At 38.8% G+C, this 20,000-nt stretch overlaps 1 protein-coding gene and 2 long non-coding RNA genes across 3 annotated transcripts in view; 1 reads left to right on the forward strand and 2 right to left on the reverse strand.

Moving 5' to 3' along the window:
- Positions 1–7,644: 7,644 nt before the first annotated feature.
- On the reverse strand, positions 7,645–11,022 carry LOC118240634 (uncharacterized). Its single transcript, XR_014119222.1, has 3 exons — positions 10,900–11,022; positions 8,626–8,742; positions 7,645–7,915 (listed from the first exon to the last, which is right to left on the reverse strand). It is a non-coding gene; the product is annotated as an uncharacterized LOC118240634 (long non-coding RNA).
- Positions 11,023–11,971: 949 nt separating this feature from the next.
- Positions 11,972–20,000, reverse strand: part of LOC145652906 (Fc receptor-like protein 5) — an 8,827-nt gene continuing 798 nt past the window's right edge. Inside the window, exons 2-6 of the mRNA XM_081704735.1 lie at positions 18,119–18,154; positions 17,529–17,804; positions 17,138–17,425; positions 14,319–14,597; positions 11,972–12,660 (exon numbers count right to left, since the gene is read on the reverse strand). Coding sequence (XP_081560861.1) covers positions 12,335–12,660; positions 14,319–14,597; positions 17,138–17,425; positions 17,529–17,804; positions 18,119–18,154 — 1,205 coding nt within the window. The 3' untranslated portion in view covers positions 11,972–12,334. The remainder of the gene's footprint in view (positions 12,661–14,318; positions 14,598–17,137; positions 17,426–17,528; positions 17,805–18,118; positions 18,155–20,000) is intronic.
- Positions 19,176–20,000, forward strand: part of LOC145652940 (uncharacterized) — a 1,335-nt gene continuing 510 nt past the window's right edge. Inside the window, exon 1 of the long non-coding RNA XR_014119225.1 lies at positions 19,176–19,350. This is a non-coding gene — a long non-coding RNA (uncharacterized LOC145652940). The remainder of the gene's footprint in view (positions 19,351–20,000) is intronic.

Here is a 20,000-nt window from a genome sequence, read left to right on the forward strand (position 1 = left end):
AGACTCTTCATTTTATAGATATGAAAGGAAACCCTGTAGCATGAACCACAACACACACAGTTGAACATTGACCCAGTCATTCAGCTTTAGCACCAACCTCAGTCTCCCTGCTGAGCACAAGCTCAATTCACAGACAAAACCTCCCCAAGAAAGGAGCCTCTCACACTCTCTCATCCAGGAAGACCAACACCTACCTCCCTAGCAAAGACACACTCGTCACACTCACTCAACCAGGAAGACTAAAACCTACCCCCTAACAAAGTCCCCACTACCACATGAATCTGTCGTAGTAGCAGAAAGACGGCGTGTACACAACAGGTCTACAGTCCTGGAACAGCTCACAAACTTTTATTTTCTCCCATTAATACTGCATGACTAATTAAAAATTAATCCCATACACTAATCTCAGAAACAGGTTCACAAATTCAGCAGATTAGTGAATCAGTGTCACGATCCCATCGCTGCATTCACCTGCTTTCAGTTTCTGTTTCCATCCTGGTTTTCATTTCCATGTGATTCCTTGTTTTGGTTTCGTTAGTTGAGCCCCTCGTTTAGTTCTCTGGCCTTCATTAGTTTCCCCTGTTCCTCGTTTCTACCTTGTTAGGTCGTGTTTTTAAACCCAGTGTTTTCCTCGGTGTCTTGCTGGTCGTTGTTGTAGCCGTTATCTCCTCATTGTGTTTGTACTAAGCCGTTGTCTGAGCTCTTGTCTTGTTTTCGTTTATTCAGTCAGTGTTCTGGGTTCTGCCTTGTTGTCTGTGTATCTGTACCCTGTTTTCTCTAAGTTTGCCTGTTGATTTACTTTCCGATTTTTGTGTTTTTCTTTCTGTTTAATATATTTCCTGGATCTGCTCGTATCGGTGCTTTGACTCTGGACTGTCTTAATGACCCAGATTCTGGATTTGCCCTTAATAAATCTCGCTCTTCTCAGCGTCTGCGTCCAGCTCTCTATCGCTCCACGTTACACAGTGTGTGTTCATTCTTCATAAACCCTCTAAACACTTAGAGAATGCTGGATAGGATGTCCATAAGTAAAAGACACTGTGGAACTGTGAAACAGCAGTAGTGAATCTGCTCATACCACAGCACACACCACTGCCCACAGAAACATAAATCACTGCCGCCCCCTTGTGTTCACAACTTTCAGCGCTCTAAAGCACTCTAATGATAGTTTATCGTGACAGTCATGTCTTTCACTTTTGTTTAATTAGGGTGCTTGTGAAAACAGCAGTCATTTTCCCCACTCCGTTTGAAGCAGAGCTTAGATGTACATTTATTCAAACCGTTATCTAGCATGTTAAGGTGTTTTTATTAAATGAACAATTATACATAGTGGTAACCAGCATGTTAAGGTGTTTATGGTTAAATTAACAATGATACTTTTATTTTAATTGTGTCTGAAATGTTTTGCTGTCAGGTGTTTTCTTTAATAAATTAATTAATTGTTCATATTCATATGTTCCCTCTTTTATGTTTATAGGGCTCATTTCATTTGTTCAAGCTGCACTTGCTCAAGGTGATTTATATTCTGTTTATATATTATTTAAAACCCAAACTGCCATTATTAACTCTATTCAGCTATTATATGAAACATTGAATGATGGAATGTAATGAGACATTTATGAAAATATGCTATTTTAAATGTATTAATTTACACATTTACCATTTTATTGTATGTATTTTATAATTAATGTATTTATATAGTATTAAAACATGTGCAGGACCAGACAGCACTGACTGGTGTGGTAGATTTAGATTTAGATCTGTGTAATTTATTTGTTTTCAAAGTAACTGAATGAAGAATTCAAATGTTTAATGTTTCTGCAGGTCGTCCTAAAGCTGTTGTGAGTGTAAGTCCTGATAATCACGTGTTCAGAGGAGAGACTGTGACTCTCAGATGTGACATACAGGGAGAAGGAGACACTGGGTGGACATACAGCTGGTATAAGAATAACTACAGTCTCTACCCACACACCACATACAATCCATACATGATCAGCTCTGTTACACAGTATGACAGTGGTACATACACCTGCAGAGGGTACAGGGGAAGAGACTCTCAGAGCTCAGAGATCAGTAATGCTGTTACATTAACTGTGTCAGGTGAGTTTGGACTGTGAATTCAGCCAATAGACATTCACAGCAAGGTTGTTATTGTATGTGCGTGATTTTAAACACAGAGCATTTTATATTTGCATCAACACTATTTTTGCATTTATATTTGCATCAAAGCAAATCAGAAAATGTTTGATTTCCTGAATAATAGGAAGCTGTCATGTCTGCTACAGGACATGATTTATGCACTTCTGAATTAATGGATTTATTCAGTATTAAGATATCTGAAGGACCAGACAGCAGTGACTTGTATGATAGCTTTAGATTTAGATCTGTATACTAATGAGTAACAGTTTACAGTGTATAATTATAGAAAACATTGTGTTGGTTATCTGTGTGATAGATTTAGGTCTGTACAGTAACTCTGACTGTACATGGTAAGATCACAGTCATTTCATGAATTTAACATCTATTTTACTCATTTAAACTCTTTATAGAAATGAGCAGAACACACTCAGTCCACATGTATTGTGTTTACTTATTAAGGGTAAAAAATATACTGTAAATGTACCTTTATTCCAGTAATACTGCATGGTATTATAGCAATGAAATGCAAACTTACTACATTTCTTGTTAATATCATTACCAACTTATAATGGATCTTAAAAAATAATACACAGGACTGTTGTTTTGGCACCCCGATTTAAAAGCATTTGTTTGCACCCTGCACTACAAGACCTGATCTCACTAATAGCGCCCCCTACTGTCTTGAAGAAGAGAGTACACAGTGACCTCACATAGTCTGGAGCAGAGACGTGTGACAAATCATTTTGATTCATGTGATGTTTTTGTTCCTATGAGTTCAGCTGGTGATTCCTCTTCTCTTGGCCTGGGTGGTTTGGCTTTGGGACTGAGTTTGGTCATGTTCTTCATCTTACTGACCCTGCTGTGGTGCTACAAAACCAACAAAGGTTTGAGATCAGCTGCAGGTCATTTATGAATAGGTTAAATATTATATGTTTGTATGATACACATCATGAAAGCTTTTACAGTATTAATCACTGACTTTCAGTCAGACATCAATCAGACATCAGATCAGACCCAGAGAGAGTCAGGAGGTGAGGGGTGTCAGACCATGAGACAACAACAACTTCCCTTATTAACAATTAACTTAAAGCTTTATATTCTCTAAGACAATTTAAATAATCCTTCATCACTTGTGATTCATTCTCTACTGTGTCCAGTCATCTTTCAGTTTAGCTTTATTTTCCTTTAACCCCAGAAGGTGATGACTCTCAGGAGGTGATGACTCTCAGGCCTCATCTACACCTCTCTCTCTCTCTCTCATCCTCCTCTCTCCTCCGCCTGTCTCTCTCTCTCTCTCTCTCTCTCTCTCTCTCTCTCTCTCTCTCTCTCTCTCTCTCTCTCTCTCTCTCTCTCTCTCTCTCTCTCTCTCTAGTATCAGTATCACAGAACTGGACTGTCTCACCATTACTAATGACACCAGATCCACCCCTATTACTTTATTATAGTATCAGTATATAGTGTATATACACTATTACTTTATTATAGTGTCAGTATGACCGAACTGGACTGTTCCACTGGTTCAGGAGGACACTACCTCTGGTCACCAGGGATCAGCCCCACTGCAGTACTGGGCTCCTCCCCCATGTCAATCACTCCATCATGTTTTATTGGTCTGACAGGTTTTTGAGCTTACTTGTGTCTGTTACTGTTGCTTTGTCTCCCTGGATATTTTTTTTATTTCTCAGGGCAGTGGTAGCTCAGTTTTAAGGTACTTGACTTGTAATCAGAAGGTTGTGGTTTCAAGCCTCACCACTGCCAAATTGCCATTGTTGAATCCCTGAGCAAGGCCCTTAACCCTCAAGTTGTGTTTTGTCATTATTGTAAGTTGCTTTGGATAAAAGCATCATGGTATTTTTGACCTATGCCTGCTGTTTCAGATTGTGGTACTGGATGTGTATTTAGGATTTATCCACCACACATTAAACTCACTCGGGTTAAACTTTGGTTCCTCATGTTTTCTGGTCTTGTGTGTGTGTGGACGTCACTTTGTCAGGTCTGTCTGGTTTTCTCAGTATGTGTGTGAGGGCACTGAGACTCAAAACAAAACATCTGTAACTCTTTTAATTGGTTGGATCGTTTCATTGATGTTTTAGTAATACAAGCCTCTAGAGATTATATTTCAAATAAATAATTTTAATGGTGTTTTCTTTGTTTTATTATTATTTACTGTGAATGCAGAAGGCAAAGATGTGCTTTATGTACCTTGACCAGATGCAAACATTCTGTAAAGCAACATTCATGAACTTGATAAAATTGTAATAAAAACATTTATAACTGGGGCCCCTTTCATATACAATTTAATATTTCATGTGCCATTTCACATAAATATTTAACACATATAGTTCTTATACTGTATAACATGTATGACGGTGGTTCTTGGTCAAATACGTAAAGAAATAATGTCATTTGAACTTACAGTGATATGCTCTCCTACGTATGGAGAATTACCCATCATCCACCATTCACACAAGTGTTACTCTCCTACTTTAGCACAGTGCAAATTCAGTCATCAAGCTCATTATTTTTCATTGATTTGTGTAGCTGTATAATCAACCACCTTGTGGTTTCGATTTTGTTTACTTCATGATCAATTTCATCACAGACATGACAATGGTTTTATTTCTTGATACCGGTCGAACATAAACTCTAATTGCCATTGGTGTCTTGTCACGTGGTTCATAGCAGAGGCTTTAATTTCCCGCGGAACTTTAAAAAGTGTTCTGATTTAGAACGAGCAAACGTAGTCTCACGCGGACTGTCCTCGTGCACAGATTGGTAACGGTTATAGTGACGTCAGCGTTCCTGTCAACGCTTTTCTGAAGTAGGAGAACTCAAGATATTGTACCGACCAGAATCACTGGATATTCTAATAACTATCAGACATAAGCCCCAGTATTATTGGAATTAACAAATGTTATTACATTTACTGAATAATGTTTAAAAATACTTTAAAATATTTCATATATTAACCCATCCTCTGGATTCAGGAAGGATTGTGAAACGCCACATTAAATATATCTAGAGTTACGATGAGCTTCCTCAACCAGGGGAACTGTTAACTAAGGAAAACTTGGACGATCAAAGCAAATACTTTTGAAATGATTTCCTTCCCAGGTCCCAAATGTAATATCTTCGTCTGCTCCTCCGTCCGATCTGTTTACTTTCTATTTATCCAGACGATATCCGAACTGTAGAAGGACGGCTTTCTGCGCATGCGTATCTACTTCTCCAGTATGAGGGCGGCTCATTAACATTAAAACATTAACAAAAAGACACGTGGATATTGTCGACTGTTAATTTACCCTTCAGAAGCAGGAACTGTGTTTTATTTTACAGAGTGGGACAGGTTGGTCAAGGCCTGTATTTATTTATGACGCACAGCATCGTATCATTTCCCAGGTGGAAACTTGTGCTGTTTCAACCAGAACAACCACCACATCAAAACACAATTCTTTGAATTAAATTTTTAAATTAACGTCTGACCACTTCAAAGGTTCAAAAGGCTTTATTGTCATTTCAGCTATATACAAGTGCACAGCAAAAACGAAACAGTCTTCCTCCAGGACCATGGTGCAACACAAAACAAGTGAAACAGACAACACACTACACCAGTGAAAACAATACAATACAGTGCAATAATGTCATACAATAAATGCAGGACAGGACCAATACACAATGAACAGACAGTGCCTTTATTTTTACCAGTGCGCTGTACTGGGAATATGTAAAGTGGATTATGCACAGGAGTCATTGACATGCTATACTGAAGATAGCAGTCACTGGTAGCAGCCAGAACAGTTCAGAGTACAGTGCTGATTTAGTACAGCACTCTAGTAGCAAGTAGGAATAATGTGCAAGAGGGCAAAAGGAGTGCATATTGTGTGTGTGTGTGTGTGTGTGTGTGTGTGTGTGTGTGTGTGTGTGTGTATAAGCATGTATATCACTCGTAGTGTAGAAATGCTTGATAACATTATAATTGTTTTGTTTTGTTTGTTTTATCATGTGAATCTAAATATGAAGTGTACTGGGGATGCCCATTGTGTATTGGTCCTGGGGAAAGGAATTGGACCTCATCAATAAATTAATTTTTCTATAATCAGTACAAAAGCGATTTGGTTTAGTTACCAACAAACAAGGCAAACAACATAGACTAGAGCTAGGAGTAGCAAGACCATTTTTAAGGAGGTATTCAGCTTCATTTTTCATAAGTGTATGTTTGGCTGGATTCACATGATAAGCAATTCTTTCACTGAGTGACTATCACGACATCCACATCATGTTTAAAAACCACAGTGCGAGAGGGAGTATCCGAAAACAAAAACAGGTGATGGTACATTAATCGTATAACATTGAGTTGGGCTGACTCAGGAAGACGTCCTACATTAGAGGGGATGTCTTTAAAGGATTCGGAGTTGGGTAGGCGAGCAGAAGGACAACAATTTTCAAGCTTAAACCATCAACTTAAGGGAAATACTCAGATAAAGGGGCAGGGATGGGGCTACAACTAGGGGTAGAACAGGTGCACTAATACTACCATTATCATCTGTGGAAGCATAGCATGAAACAGCATTTCAGCATGTTGATGTGACATACACTTTTTCTTACGATCGGGTGTGTGTATCACATAATCCATATCACGTAATTGTGATTTAGCCATATATGGAACAGCAAACCTGGTGTGAAGGGCAGAACCTGGCAAAGGCAATAAAGATAACACTTTGTCTTCTTCCTGAAAGGATCAGTGAACAGCTCGTAAATCATACCTGGCTTTCGTACGGCACTGGGAGTGGTTTACGGTTTTGTGTGCTAGATCACATAAGGAGCGTAAACACTCACAGAACTTGCTAACATAATCAAGGACGTTAGAAAGCTGCTGGTTCAAGCCCCACCACTGCGAGGTTGCCACTGTGGGGCTCTTGAAGATGGCCTGTAATCCTCAGTTGCTCAAGTTGTACTCAGTCATAGTTGTAAGTTGCTTTGGATAAAAGTGTCAGCTAAATGCCATAAATGTAAAGACTGAAGGAGGTGTGTTGGAACTTCCCCTTTTGGAGATGTTCCCTCTACCCAGCTGTCTAGTCATCACAGTTTGGTCTTTGTTCAAGTCTCTCAGATCCTTACACTTGCTAATTTTTCCTGCTTCCAACACATGGAAGTAAAGCCCTGCCTGTTCACTGGATGTCTAATATACCCACCCCAGTTCCTCCTGAATTTCCTTACTGGGATGATGTATCTGATCATCAGTGGCACTCCATCTTACAGCAGGGGTAGACTTCACTACCCAGTGAACTATACCAGTTTCACATTAAAGCTGAGGAGAGTCAGTGTGAAGTAATGTGTAAAACACTAATCTGTGGTCTAGTTGTTGATTACTTAAAATCTAAAGTCTGTTATGAAATACACTGAGATAGTGTTTCTTTGGCTGCTGAATATCTCATCTGACATCAGTGCAATGATAATGAACACAATTTATTTGGTTGTTATTTATTTAACTAGAACATAAAAAAGGAAACTAGTCCAACAAAGTAAAAGATCATTAAAATAAATGAGAATATTCTAACATTGGAATAAATGACACACAATAGTAACATGTGCATAAAAGTGAAACATTGCTGCACGATGCTTCATATAAACTGGTGGTCAGCTGGCAGTAAGTTAGCAGAGTTCAAACATTCAATCTCACACGTGAAATGACTTCAAGCAAACAGAACAATGTCCTTCCATCTTCAGTATTTTCCTTTAGACTCTCACTCCTCTGAGACTGCATTTTCAGTCATAGCTGTAGAAAAAACATCAAACACAGAAATCAAAGTGTAGGTGTTAGAAAGCTCCCCCTGGTGTTATTAGATTATCATTTAATAAATGTTTATTGCAGTCTTGGTCTTGTAGTTCAGAGAAGGAAAAAAAGCGTGTCTTGTCTCCAACGCAAGCAACGTGTCGACATTGTCAATGATTGTGGGGAGAAAATCAGTATTTTATTAAACCAGCATATAAAATAGTTTTAAATGTCTGTTTACAAAAGTATAAACTATGTATAAAACTTTTAAGTTGTTGGTGGTTGTGGTTCCCATGGTAACCTGTACTGTTTTGTTTTCATTCATCTCTCTGCTCTGTCGTGACTGTGTGTTGTTTGGCTCTAGTTAGTGTGTGTATTTACACTCATGTTTCTTTTAGTATTTGCTGTCTTGCCTAAAGTAACATTTTCTGGTTCCAGTCATTGTTCTCTTCACTCTTGTTTTTAACTACTGGTTTCATGGCCATGTGCTGCTTTTATAAACCATGATTTTTATGGATAACACATAACAGACACTTTACTGTCATGTGTCCTGCTTGTCTTTTATTAAGCAGTATTAAGAGTCATGACAATGGAGAAAGTCATAAAAACACAGAGAAGAAAGACAAACCCTATGATGCGTTTTCAGATTCAAACAAATGTAAGTTTGGTTCTTCCAGTGTGTGTAATGTGTGTCTAAGAGGAAGAGTTCTTACTGTGAGCTCTGTAGCATTTGACCCCCAGCACGATGGACACTAGCAGATATGGAGAGACTGCCAGTAGACTACTGAGCAGACTAAGGATGGAGAGTGGAGCTTCTGAATGGGACAGAGCTGATCACACACACACACACACACACACACACACACACACACACACACACACACACACACACACACACACACACACACACACACACAGAATTAATCACAGCTGAAGAGCTACAGTGCTTCTGTGACTCTGCAGAGCGTTGAGGGTGAGTGATGGGATACCGACGTGAGCCGTGTGAACAAAGACGTTTATTTTAAACAGATGAAAAACACGAACAGCTACAAATGAGAAGCCACATGACGAAACATGGAAGTGAACATAATGGAATGGAATGATAAAAAATACAATTAAACTAAAATAAAAATATAAACCAAAGAAAAGTGACACTCATTGCAAACAAGCCGTATAACTTAATTCATTCATTTATTCATGTGGTAGCCACCCAACCACTTTACAAAAATTATAATATCAACAATACACAGAACCTGTTGCATTGTTTATTTTAACTGGGTAATAATAAAAAGGATGTGTGTGAGTGAGAGGAGTTATTTATGTGCTGCTGCATATTTGCTCTGCTACAGTTAAAACTAAACTGAGCAGCAAATCCAAAGAGTTTGTAGGAGCAGGTTTTCTAGAAAAGGGCATCACACAACAACGATGGGAGCTTAACACTTTCATGACTGAATAATATCATTTCATATAGTAAAATATCCAGTCAGGCATAATTATATCAACTCAGATGGAGATGAAACACACAGTTCAGGACATGCAATAGCAGAGTGCATAGAGATATCTGTTAGAAATGACTAACATTCTCAAATTAAAAATAGATTAAGTATTTAAGTATTTTAAATATTTTAAAATAAAAACAATAGACTTTCCGTAACATGGTGTAGCAGTAGTGAAGCAGTAGATTAATCAACAGACTTTTAATTAACTGTTTATATCAGATTTGTTTATAATCTGATTAATTCAGTTGTTTTTCACTTTATTTGGGCGTCCAAGTTCATATCTGTAGATGTTAACCTGAGAAGTCACTGAACATGTAATAGGTATAATACATACCATCTTAGCATACTAAACAAGTTCTTATAGACATGCTGTTAACATTCTGTAACTGGATTTTAACTGGACTTTGAGATGGGGTTGGGGTCAGGATTACAGTCCTGCTCATTCACTTGTGAGTGTGATGGTTTGTCTACTCAATATTTGTGTCCATTTAGACTGCACAGTCAGAACCAGCTCAGGCTCCATTGTAGAAATCACACAGTATTTAAATTCTGCTTTTATGTTCACCTCTCAATAAGATCATGTGTTGGAATCTTATAAAACCTACTAAAACTGAACACTGGCTGCTGGTTACTGAGAAGTAGACGTCTATCTGCTCCAGACTATGTGAGGTCACTGTGTACTCTCTTCTTCAACACAGAAGGGGGCGCTATTAGTGAGATCAGGTCTTGTAGTGCAGGGGGAAACAAATGCTTTTAAATCAGGGGTGCCAAAACATTGTGTATTATTTTTTAAGATCCATTATAAGTTGATAATGATATTAACAAGAAATGTAATAAGTTTGCACTTCACAGCTATAATACCATACAGTATTACTGGAATAAAAGTACAGTCACAGTATATTTTTTACCCTTAACAAGTAAACACAATACATGTGGACTGAGTGTCTTCTGCTACTCTCTATAAAGAGTTTAAATGAGTAAAATAGATGTTAAACTCATGAAATGACTGTGATCTTACCATGTACAGCCACAGTTACTGTACAGACCTAAATCTATCACACAGATAACCAACACAATGTTTTCTATAATTATACACTGTAAACTGTTACTCACTAGTATACAGAACTAAATCTAAATCTTTCACACAAGTCACTGCTGTGTGGTCCTATACATGTTTTAATGTTGAATAAATCCATGAATTCAATAACACCTAAAGCATGTCCTGTAGCAGATATGACAGCTTCCTCTTATTCAGGAAATCAAACATTTTCTGATTTGCATTGTCATATTTCTACTAAAATATTATTGACTGCTGCCCTCTGGTGGCCAATCTGTGCACATGTCCAAGACTCCACAGTACATGTAGTGACACTTGTAATCTAATATTGTGCCAACTTTTACTGAGGGTTGACAAGAACTGATATTGTTGAATATCTAACTGATAAATTTAATTTCTACGGTAGTTATACACTGTAAACTGTTCCTCACCAGTAAGGTTTACCCAGAGTGCATCACTGTAGTTTGTGTAGTAGACTGGGTTTCCTCTGCCAGCTCTGCACCAGTACTGGCCTCCATCAGAGGGCGCCACTGAGCTGATGTTGTAGGAGTTTGCTGCAGTGTTGGTCTCATTCTCAGGGTTCTGTGTGTGTCTGGACCAGTAAAAGCTCCATTCAGCAGACTGGTCCAGCTTACAGTGCAGAGTCACTGGGTTTCCCACCAGTGCAGCTCCTGTAAAGCTTGATGTGAGTTCAGGTGTAGGTTTAACTGCGGATGGAGATGAAACACACAGTTCAGGACATGTAATGGCGGAGCGCATAGAGATATCTATGAAATGACTAACATTCTCAGATTAAAAATAGATGAAGTACTTTAGTAGTTTAAATATTTTAAAATAAAAACAATACTCTCAGTAACATGGTGTAGCAGTAGTGAAGCAGTAGATTAATCAACAGACTTTTAATTAACTGTTTATATCAGATTTGTTTATAATCTGATTAATTCAGTTGTTTTTCATTTTATTTGGGTGTCCAAGTTCATATCTGTACATGTTAACCTCAGAAGTCACTGAACATGTAACAGGTATAATACATACCATCTTAGCATACTCAACAAGCTGTTATACACATGCTGTTAACATTGTTACTGGATTTTTACTGGACTTTGAGATGGGGTTGGGGTCAGGATTACAGTCCTGCTCATTCACATGTGAGTCTGAAAGTTTCTCTACTCAATATTTGTGTCCAATTAGACTGCACAGTCAGAACCAGCTCAGGCTCCATTGTAGAAATCACACAGTACTTAAATTTTGCTTTTATGTTAACCTCTCAATAAGATCATGTGTTGGAATCTTATAAAACCTACTAAAACTGAACACTGGCTGCTGGTTACTGAGAAGTACACGTCTCTCTGCTCCAGACTATGTGAGGTCACTGTGTTCTCTCTTCTTCAACACAGAAGGGGGCGCTATTAGTGAGATCAGGTCTTGTAGTGCAGGGGGGAAACAAATGCTTTTAAAGCAGGGCTGTCAAAATAAAAGTCCTGTAGGACCAAAGTACAGCCCTGTTCAGTGTTTCACCTGCTCCAACAGAGCTGATTTGTTGTTATAAATTTTGTGTATCACTTTTAAGGTCCATTATAGGTTTATAGTAACATAATAACACTAAGATAACAAGAAAAGAAGTAAGTTTGCATTTCAGTTCCAGTACCATGTAGTGTAACTGTAATTACAGTACAGCTCTAATACAATGTAGTGTAACTGTAATTACAATATATATCTAATACAATGTAGTGTAACTGTATTTACTGTACATCTACTATTTCCATTTTGCCTAGTAAACACAATACATGGAGTGTGTATTATGATTCTGAATACAAATAGTGTAAATTATTTAACAAACAATAATTTAAGTTATTGAAATAGACATTAAATTCCTGAAATGACAGTAATCTTACCATGTACAGTGAGGGTAACAGTGTTACTGTAGTGTGATGTTGTTGGTCTGTTATTTCGTGCTCCTCTACAGTGGTACTGATCCCCATTAACTACAGCATCTCTACTGATGGTGAGAGTGTCTCTGTTTACAGTGTCAAACACAGACTGAGACACTGTAGTCCACTGACTCTGAGCTTTCTTCTTATACCACTGATATGTCCACCCATCATAACCCTGAACCTCACACTTCAGAGTGACTGACTCTCCAGTGAACACAGGACTCTGAGGCTCCACAGTCAGTGTAGTTGTGGGTAAATCTGTGGAAAGAGATGGAGAACACTGCATGTTACAGCTGACTGACCCCCAGTGTCTTCCTGGAGTCACTCTGTATTTACATATATTATAACAAACAGGTTAGACCCACGATGCTGCATTCTAATCTGTTAATCACTGTGTTTTGTGGAGATTATCTGGAGATTATGTGGGATCTGATTGTGATTGGAGGGTAAAATGTGAACACATGATTGTGAGTCACATAAGTATTCCATCCAGTACCACCTTGGACACTTTGTCCAGTAATGTGACACTTGTAGGAGTAATGTGGTGATGGTACAGTAGGAGTAATGTGGTGATAGTACAGTAGGAGTAATGTGGTGATGGTACAGTAGGAGTAATGTGGTGATAGTACAGTAGGAGTAATGTGGTGATGGTACAGTAGGAGTAATGTGGTGATGCTACAGTAGGAGTAATGTGGTGATAGTACAGTAGGAGTAATGGTGGTGATGGTACAGTAGGAGTAATGTGATGGTACAGTAGGAGTAATGTGGTGATAGTACAGTAGGAGTAATGTGGTGATGGTACAGTAGGAGTAATGTGGTGATAGTACAGTAGGAGTAATGTGGTGATAGTACAGTAGGAGTAATGTGGTGATAGTACAGTAGGAGTAATGTGGTGATAGTACAGTAGGATTAATGGTGGTGACATTACAGGTGATTCTTAAAGTCAACAGAAATGAACACAAATGTTTTCATTGTCTAAAACGCTCCGAGCCAGTCCTTGAATTAAAATGGCCCCTAGTTTACAAACAGATACAATGCCACTGGAACCAGTTATCTACAATATATACAGCAATGTAATAGCATTTAATTTTTTTATAATAAATGAGTGTATTACATGTAAATTTAATCCTTAATTAATGTAACTGGATTCCATGTGAACGCTTTATGTTACATTTATGTAAATACTGATTCACACCACAAGATGGGGCTGTTTCCTTGAGTACTTGGGTTACTGTAATTTGATTTCCTATTTCTGCTGTGGATAGAATTTATAGAAAACATCTATTCTGTCTCTTAGAAAATGATGGCTAACAGTTACGTTACATGGCTTGAATGACTAAATGTAAGTAATGTATATCCATAGTCTCAAATACTCCAATGCATATGAAAATACAAATATATAAACTGAAGAGTGTTCAGTCAGGGACAGGACATGGTGTTCATGGTGTTTACAGTAAACTCAGTACAAGCGTAAATTCACTACATGGAGTCTCACCCTGGACTGTGATGTTCACAGGATTACTGCTCCAAGATTCAGAATTATAAAATGATTTTCTTGCCACCATACATTTGAAGCTCTGTTTAAATTAGTGTAATAATAAAGATGTGAAATCTTTAAATTCTGACCTCACACACAATCACCCAATTATTGGAAAGCAAACTAACGTCTCTCTCATACACACACACACACACGCACGCACGCACACAAACACGCACACACACACGCACGCACACACACACACACACACACACACACACACACACACTGAGAACATGTTAAACAGCTTTTCTTATTAACTCTAGTTAACAGTTTTCTTAGTCAGTAACTGATAGTTCTATATATTGTGAACTATAATATCCTGTTATCAAACATTTCCTTTTCTCCTTAACTAGTGAGCGCATACATGCAGACTCACTGTGCACTGTGATGTTAACAGGATTGCTGCTCCCTCCAGATTCAGACTGACACCAGTACACTCCAGTGTGGGATGTGTAGAGGTATCTGATGGTGCATGTAGATCCTGTAACTGATCCCCAGAGTGATGAACAATCTGACACCCTCCCACTGTGTGTGTATCCTCTCACTCTCCATCCAGTAGAGTCACTCTGTCCCTCACAGCTCAGTGAGAGAGAGTCACCTCTAAAGTGTTGAGTTCTGCTGGGACTGATGATCAGAGAGACTGGAGGAGACAGACCTTAGAAACAGAAATTATACATCACGTGTTATTATTATTGTTATTATTATTGTCTTATCATAGCAGGAGTGTAATTAACACATTTAACATGGAACGATTACAACCATTGTGTTGATTGCTCTGATGATAGAAAATAATTTTAATAAATTCTGTTTAATAATATCTAGGTAGTGACATCTATCTAAGATCATGATTTTGTCTTTTGGGGTAACATAACAGCCCGAGTACCACAGGGCAAGGAGCAGTACGTACAGACTCCCTTGATGGTGACACACGTTTATTAACACACCATCAAGACAACGGCACTCACGTATAACATAAACAGTGAACATGAATACAGCTACAGCTAACACGGACACCATGAACACTGTGACCATAAACATGAATGTGAACATGAGCAAAGACTGACAACAACGCACACACCAACAAGGGTTTAAATACTACAAACATAACAAGACTAAACCAGATGCAGGTGTGTGCTGACAGCTGGACGTGGTTACAAATAGGACGAGTCACAAATAGCCGACGAGAAACTCCCACTGCATGTGGCGGGCCATACCACGTGATCAGTGGGAAGGTAATAAAAAGAGTGTTTACAGGGAAAAGAGACTCAACATTGCATTAGACATGATAACATTAACCATCAGGGAGTACAGGCCAGAGCCCTAGTAGAGGCCTCTGCAGGCTTCAGTAAAGGATCATGGGTAGATTTTGGTGGAACTCAAGGTAAGATATACGACCTCTCCACCAGACTCAGGACTGTAGAGAAAAACATCTTCTTTAGGACAAGGTCAAGAGAAGCCTTCTCTTGGAATGTAGCGGTAACAGCTTCCACCTGGTGTGGGTGTTGAATATCAGTTTGCATATTGAGGTTGTTACAGAAAGATGTGTGTGTGTGTGTGTGTGTGTGTGTGTGTGTGTGTGTGTGTGTGTGTGTGTGTGTGTGTTCCAGATTCACTGCCAGGATTTCCACCCTGTTTGAGACTCCGCCACGTTCCTTGCCGGGTTTTCCAGCCAACTGTGTCGGCTATTTAAAAGGCCCTCCCACGAGAGAGGAAGAGGAAGACAGCGAGTAAGGAGACTGTGTGTTAGCTTGGAGTTTGTTTGGCTGTGATTGAACATTTGTATGACGTGTTGTGTATCACCTTGTTTTTCACATTTTTGAACTTCGTCTTTGGCTTCGCCCCTCCTGCTTCGGTAGCTGTGTATACCTACATATATATAGATTGTGTAAAGAGTGTAAATGTTGTTTGTTTGGTACATTGGTGTTGGACACTGGTGGTAAGGAGTGACTGCAATTTTTGTTGGGTGTGGGTTTTGTCTGTTTGTGTCAGGAAGTTAGAAAGGTTTGTTGTATGTTTCTTGTGTTATTAGGATTAGTTAGGGTATAGTTTTATTTCCTTAGTGTGGGTTTTGGTTATTATTTTGGCCAGGTTCACTCCTGAAGGAATTGCACCAGTAAGATTATTTGTAAATCATAACCTCTGTACAATACACTAAAAAAACCTTCCATTTGTGCTTCTGTTTGTTTTGTTGCTGTTCATTTTTTTCCACAACTTCTGTTACGTTACACATTTGCGCTTCTTTTTCCTTGTTACAGCCTCACAGCCTGACGGGGTCATAACAAGGTAATAAAATGATATTGTAAGCAGAAAAATAGGGAAGGTCCAGAATAAACTGGTTTCATGCTGGAAAGACCTCTGTAGGCTTCAGTGTAAATCCTCAGGAGGCCTCTGACAGGCCTCTAGGGGCCTCAGTCGAGGGGGAGCCTTGCTTCAAGGACGGGACAGCCCGGCCAAGCACCGGAAGAAACAATATGGACATCACTGGAAGAACCAATATGGGCATCCGGTGATATAGAATATGATCGCCTTTAAAAAGTAAAAGTAGTTCAGGATGAACGTAATGGTACCAAGAACGGGTTGGTGTAAGTATTGAATATCAATTTGCATACATTGAATAATGTTTGGTGTGGAGAACAATAGTGGATCCTGGACAAATATTACGAAAAAATAAAAATGGTGATGTAAGGGTCCTTGAAGAAAAGGTATAAAGGTGAGCCCACCTGAGACTGTTAGACATTCTCCAGATAATGCCTCGTTTATAACACTGAGCTCAGAATAAAGACGGGACCAGCGCTTCTCTTCAATTAATTCCAGAGTCTGCATCTTTATTTCTATTTAGTGTGTAGTGAGTAAACAGTCTTGAACTTAGGAAGCTCTAGGAACGACCATATGTTGACGAATGTTTGGTTTGTATGTAATGAAGGTGAATGCAACGCTAGTATGTAAAAGAAGGTGGGGTGAATACATAATTACTTCTGACCAATGTATAAAAATGTGTTTCTTTGTGTGATTGTTAGACATTCTCTAACATCTTTATTTTATATTTGAATGTTTAACTTTAAGACTAGCTGACTGCGGACTTAGGAATGACACTATGACACTGAATGTCTAATGTTTCATCCACACACACACACACACACACACACACACACACACACACACACACACACACACACTGCTGTTGTTTGTCCTCACCAGTGATCCATAGTGGCTGTGTGTTGCTGTACTGTGTCTGATAGGCTGGTTCTCCTCTCTCTGCTCTGCACACATAAACTCCTGTGTGATGTAGAGCAGCAGGACTGAGAGTGTAGGAGCCTCCAGCTCCTCTGATGCTGTCTGAGAGGACCTCAACATGGGGAACAGCTCTGTACCAGCTGAATGTCCAGCCTGTAGAGGAGTCTCTGACCTCACAGCTTAGACTCACTGAGTCTCCTTCAGTCAGCCAGCTCTGTGGAGACACACTCAGTACTGCCTGGGCTCTCTCTGTAACACAGCAAATATAAAATGCTCTGTGTTTAAAATCACGTACACACAATAACAACCTTGCTATGAATGTCTATTGGCTAAATTCACAGTCCAAACTCACCTGACACAGTTAATGTAACAGCATTACTGATCTCTGAGCTCTGAGAGTCTCTTCCCCTGTACCCTCTGCAGGTGTATGTACCACTGTCATACTGTGTAACAGAGCTGATCATGTATGGATTGTATGTGGTGTGTGGGTAGAGACTGTAGTTATTCTTATACCAGCTGTGTGTCCACCCAGTGTCTCCTTCTCCCTGTATGTCACATCTGAGAGTCACAGTCTCTCCTCTGAACACGTGATTATCAGGACTTACACTCACAACAGCTTTAACATGACCTGCAGAAGCATTAAACATTTGAATTCTTCATTCAGTTACTTTGAAAACAAATAAATTACACAGATCTAAATCTAAGTCTACCACACCAGTCAGTGCTGTCTGGTCCTGCACATGTTTTAATACTAAATAAATTCATTAATTATAAAATACATACACTAAAATGCTAAATGTGTAAATTAATACATTTAAAATAGCAAATTTTCATAAATGTCTAATGACATCATTCCATCATTCCATGTTTCATATAATAGCTGAATAGAGTTAGTAATGGCAGTTTGGGTTTTAAATAATATATAAACAGAATATTAATCACCTTGAGCAAGTCCAGCTTGAACCAATGAAATGAGCACTATAAACATAAAAGAGGGAACATATGAATATGAACAATTAATTAATTTATTAAAGAAAACACCTGACAGCAAAACATTTCAGACACAATTAAAATAAAAGTATCATCATGTACACACATGGGGGCATCAGTGATTTATGTTTCTGGGGACAGTGGTGTGTGCTGTGGTATGAGCAGATTCACTACTGCTGTTTCACAGTTCCACAGTGTCTGTTACTTATGGACATCCTATCCAGCATTCTCTAAGTGTTTAGAAGGTTTATGAAGAATGAACACACACTGTGTAACGTGGAGCGATAGAGAGCTGGACGCAGACGCTGAGAAGAGCGAGATTTATTAAGGGCAAATCCAGAATCTGGGTCGTTAAGACAGTCCAGGGTCACAGTACCAATACGAACAGATCCAGGAAATATATTAAACAGAAAGAAAAACATGAAAATCTGGAAAATAAATCAACAGACAAACCGAGAGAAAACAGGGTACAGATACACAGACAACAAGGCAGAACCCAGAACACTGACTGAATAAACGTGAAACAAGACAAAAGCTCAGACAACTACGGAAAACCAAAGTGCTCAAAATTCGCCTAAAATGAAACGCGTTTTATTTGTAAATTTATCAAATTTGTTTTGGACGCTTTTACGCCGCAAAATACGGCATTATTTTTCATTACGCTGTAATATACATTGCAAAAACCATCAAAAATGGCGTATTTTACACCATTTATATGTTAGTTGAAATGCCGTAAAAAGCGTCGCTTTAAGGGCTCCAAAGGTTTTGGCGTGCTTACAACGGCGTTTAAAAACGTCATTTTATAGTATGATAATGAGCTCTGCCTATTGGGTTTGACAGCCAATAGACTTGAACTTTCTTCACCACAGAGACTAGCTATATTATTTGCGTCTTTTGCTTTATACCGTTAAAATAGCATTGTACATTTCCACCTTTTGCTTGGTGGTAATTGAGTTACCATCTTAAGAACCTTCCCACATCCCCTCCCCCCAATCTCTCCTGTCACGGTTTCTCCAGTTGGATATCCAACTGGGGAACTAATGAAGGAGAGAGACCTAAATGAGAGGCTGAACTAACGAAACCAAAACAAGGAATCACATGGAAACGAAAACCAGGATGAAATGTTGTTCTCCATCTCCCCATTTCTGCTGATAACATGAAGCTCTGAAAAAGAATACAGTGGAGTTGAGTATGCGCCGTCTCTCTGCTACCATGTGGTAGTGGGCCTTTTGTTAGGGGGGTAGGCATTGGTCTTCCTGGTTGAGTACATGTGTATGTATGTATATGTGCATGTGTATGTATGTATGTATGAATGTGAGGAGTGGGTCCTTTGTTAGGGGGGTAGGCGCTGGGCTTCCTGGTTAAGTGAGTGTGAGGAGTGGGTCCTTTGTTGGGGAGGTTTTGTCTATGAATTGAGTTTGTGTTCAGCAGAGAGACTGAGGTTAGTGGTACAGCTGAGTTACTGGGTCAGTGCTCAACTTGAGGTTGAGGTTGATGTCACAGGGTTTCCTTTCATATCTATAAAATGAAGAGTCTCTCTTGTGTCAGGCTAAATACAGCCAGTCTTTGTTGGTCAAGATCATTCTTCCCCCTCTTAATATAAGTGTTTTCATTTATATTACAAAAAGCAAAGGGGTAATAATGTTTGTCTTGGTAATTTCCTGTTGATCGTCACCTTCCTTTATGGTTTACTCATGTTACATTTTTTGAGATTGCAGTATTTTTACCCAGTTAGTCTGTTAAAATCTTAATATACACTGTATGTTACATTCTATCACATTTACCCCAACACACAAAACAGCCCAAGCAGTGGATGTTATCTGCTGATTTTCTA

The sequence above is a fragment of the Electrophorus electricus genome, chromosome 21, assembly GCF_041902795.1.
Source record: "Electrophorus electricus isolate QZ-2024a chromosome 21, ASM4190279v1, whole genome shotgun sequence".
Lineage (NCBI taxonomy): Eukaryota > Metazoa > Chordata > Actinopteri > Gymnotiformes > Gymnotidae > Electrophorus > Electrophorus electricus.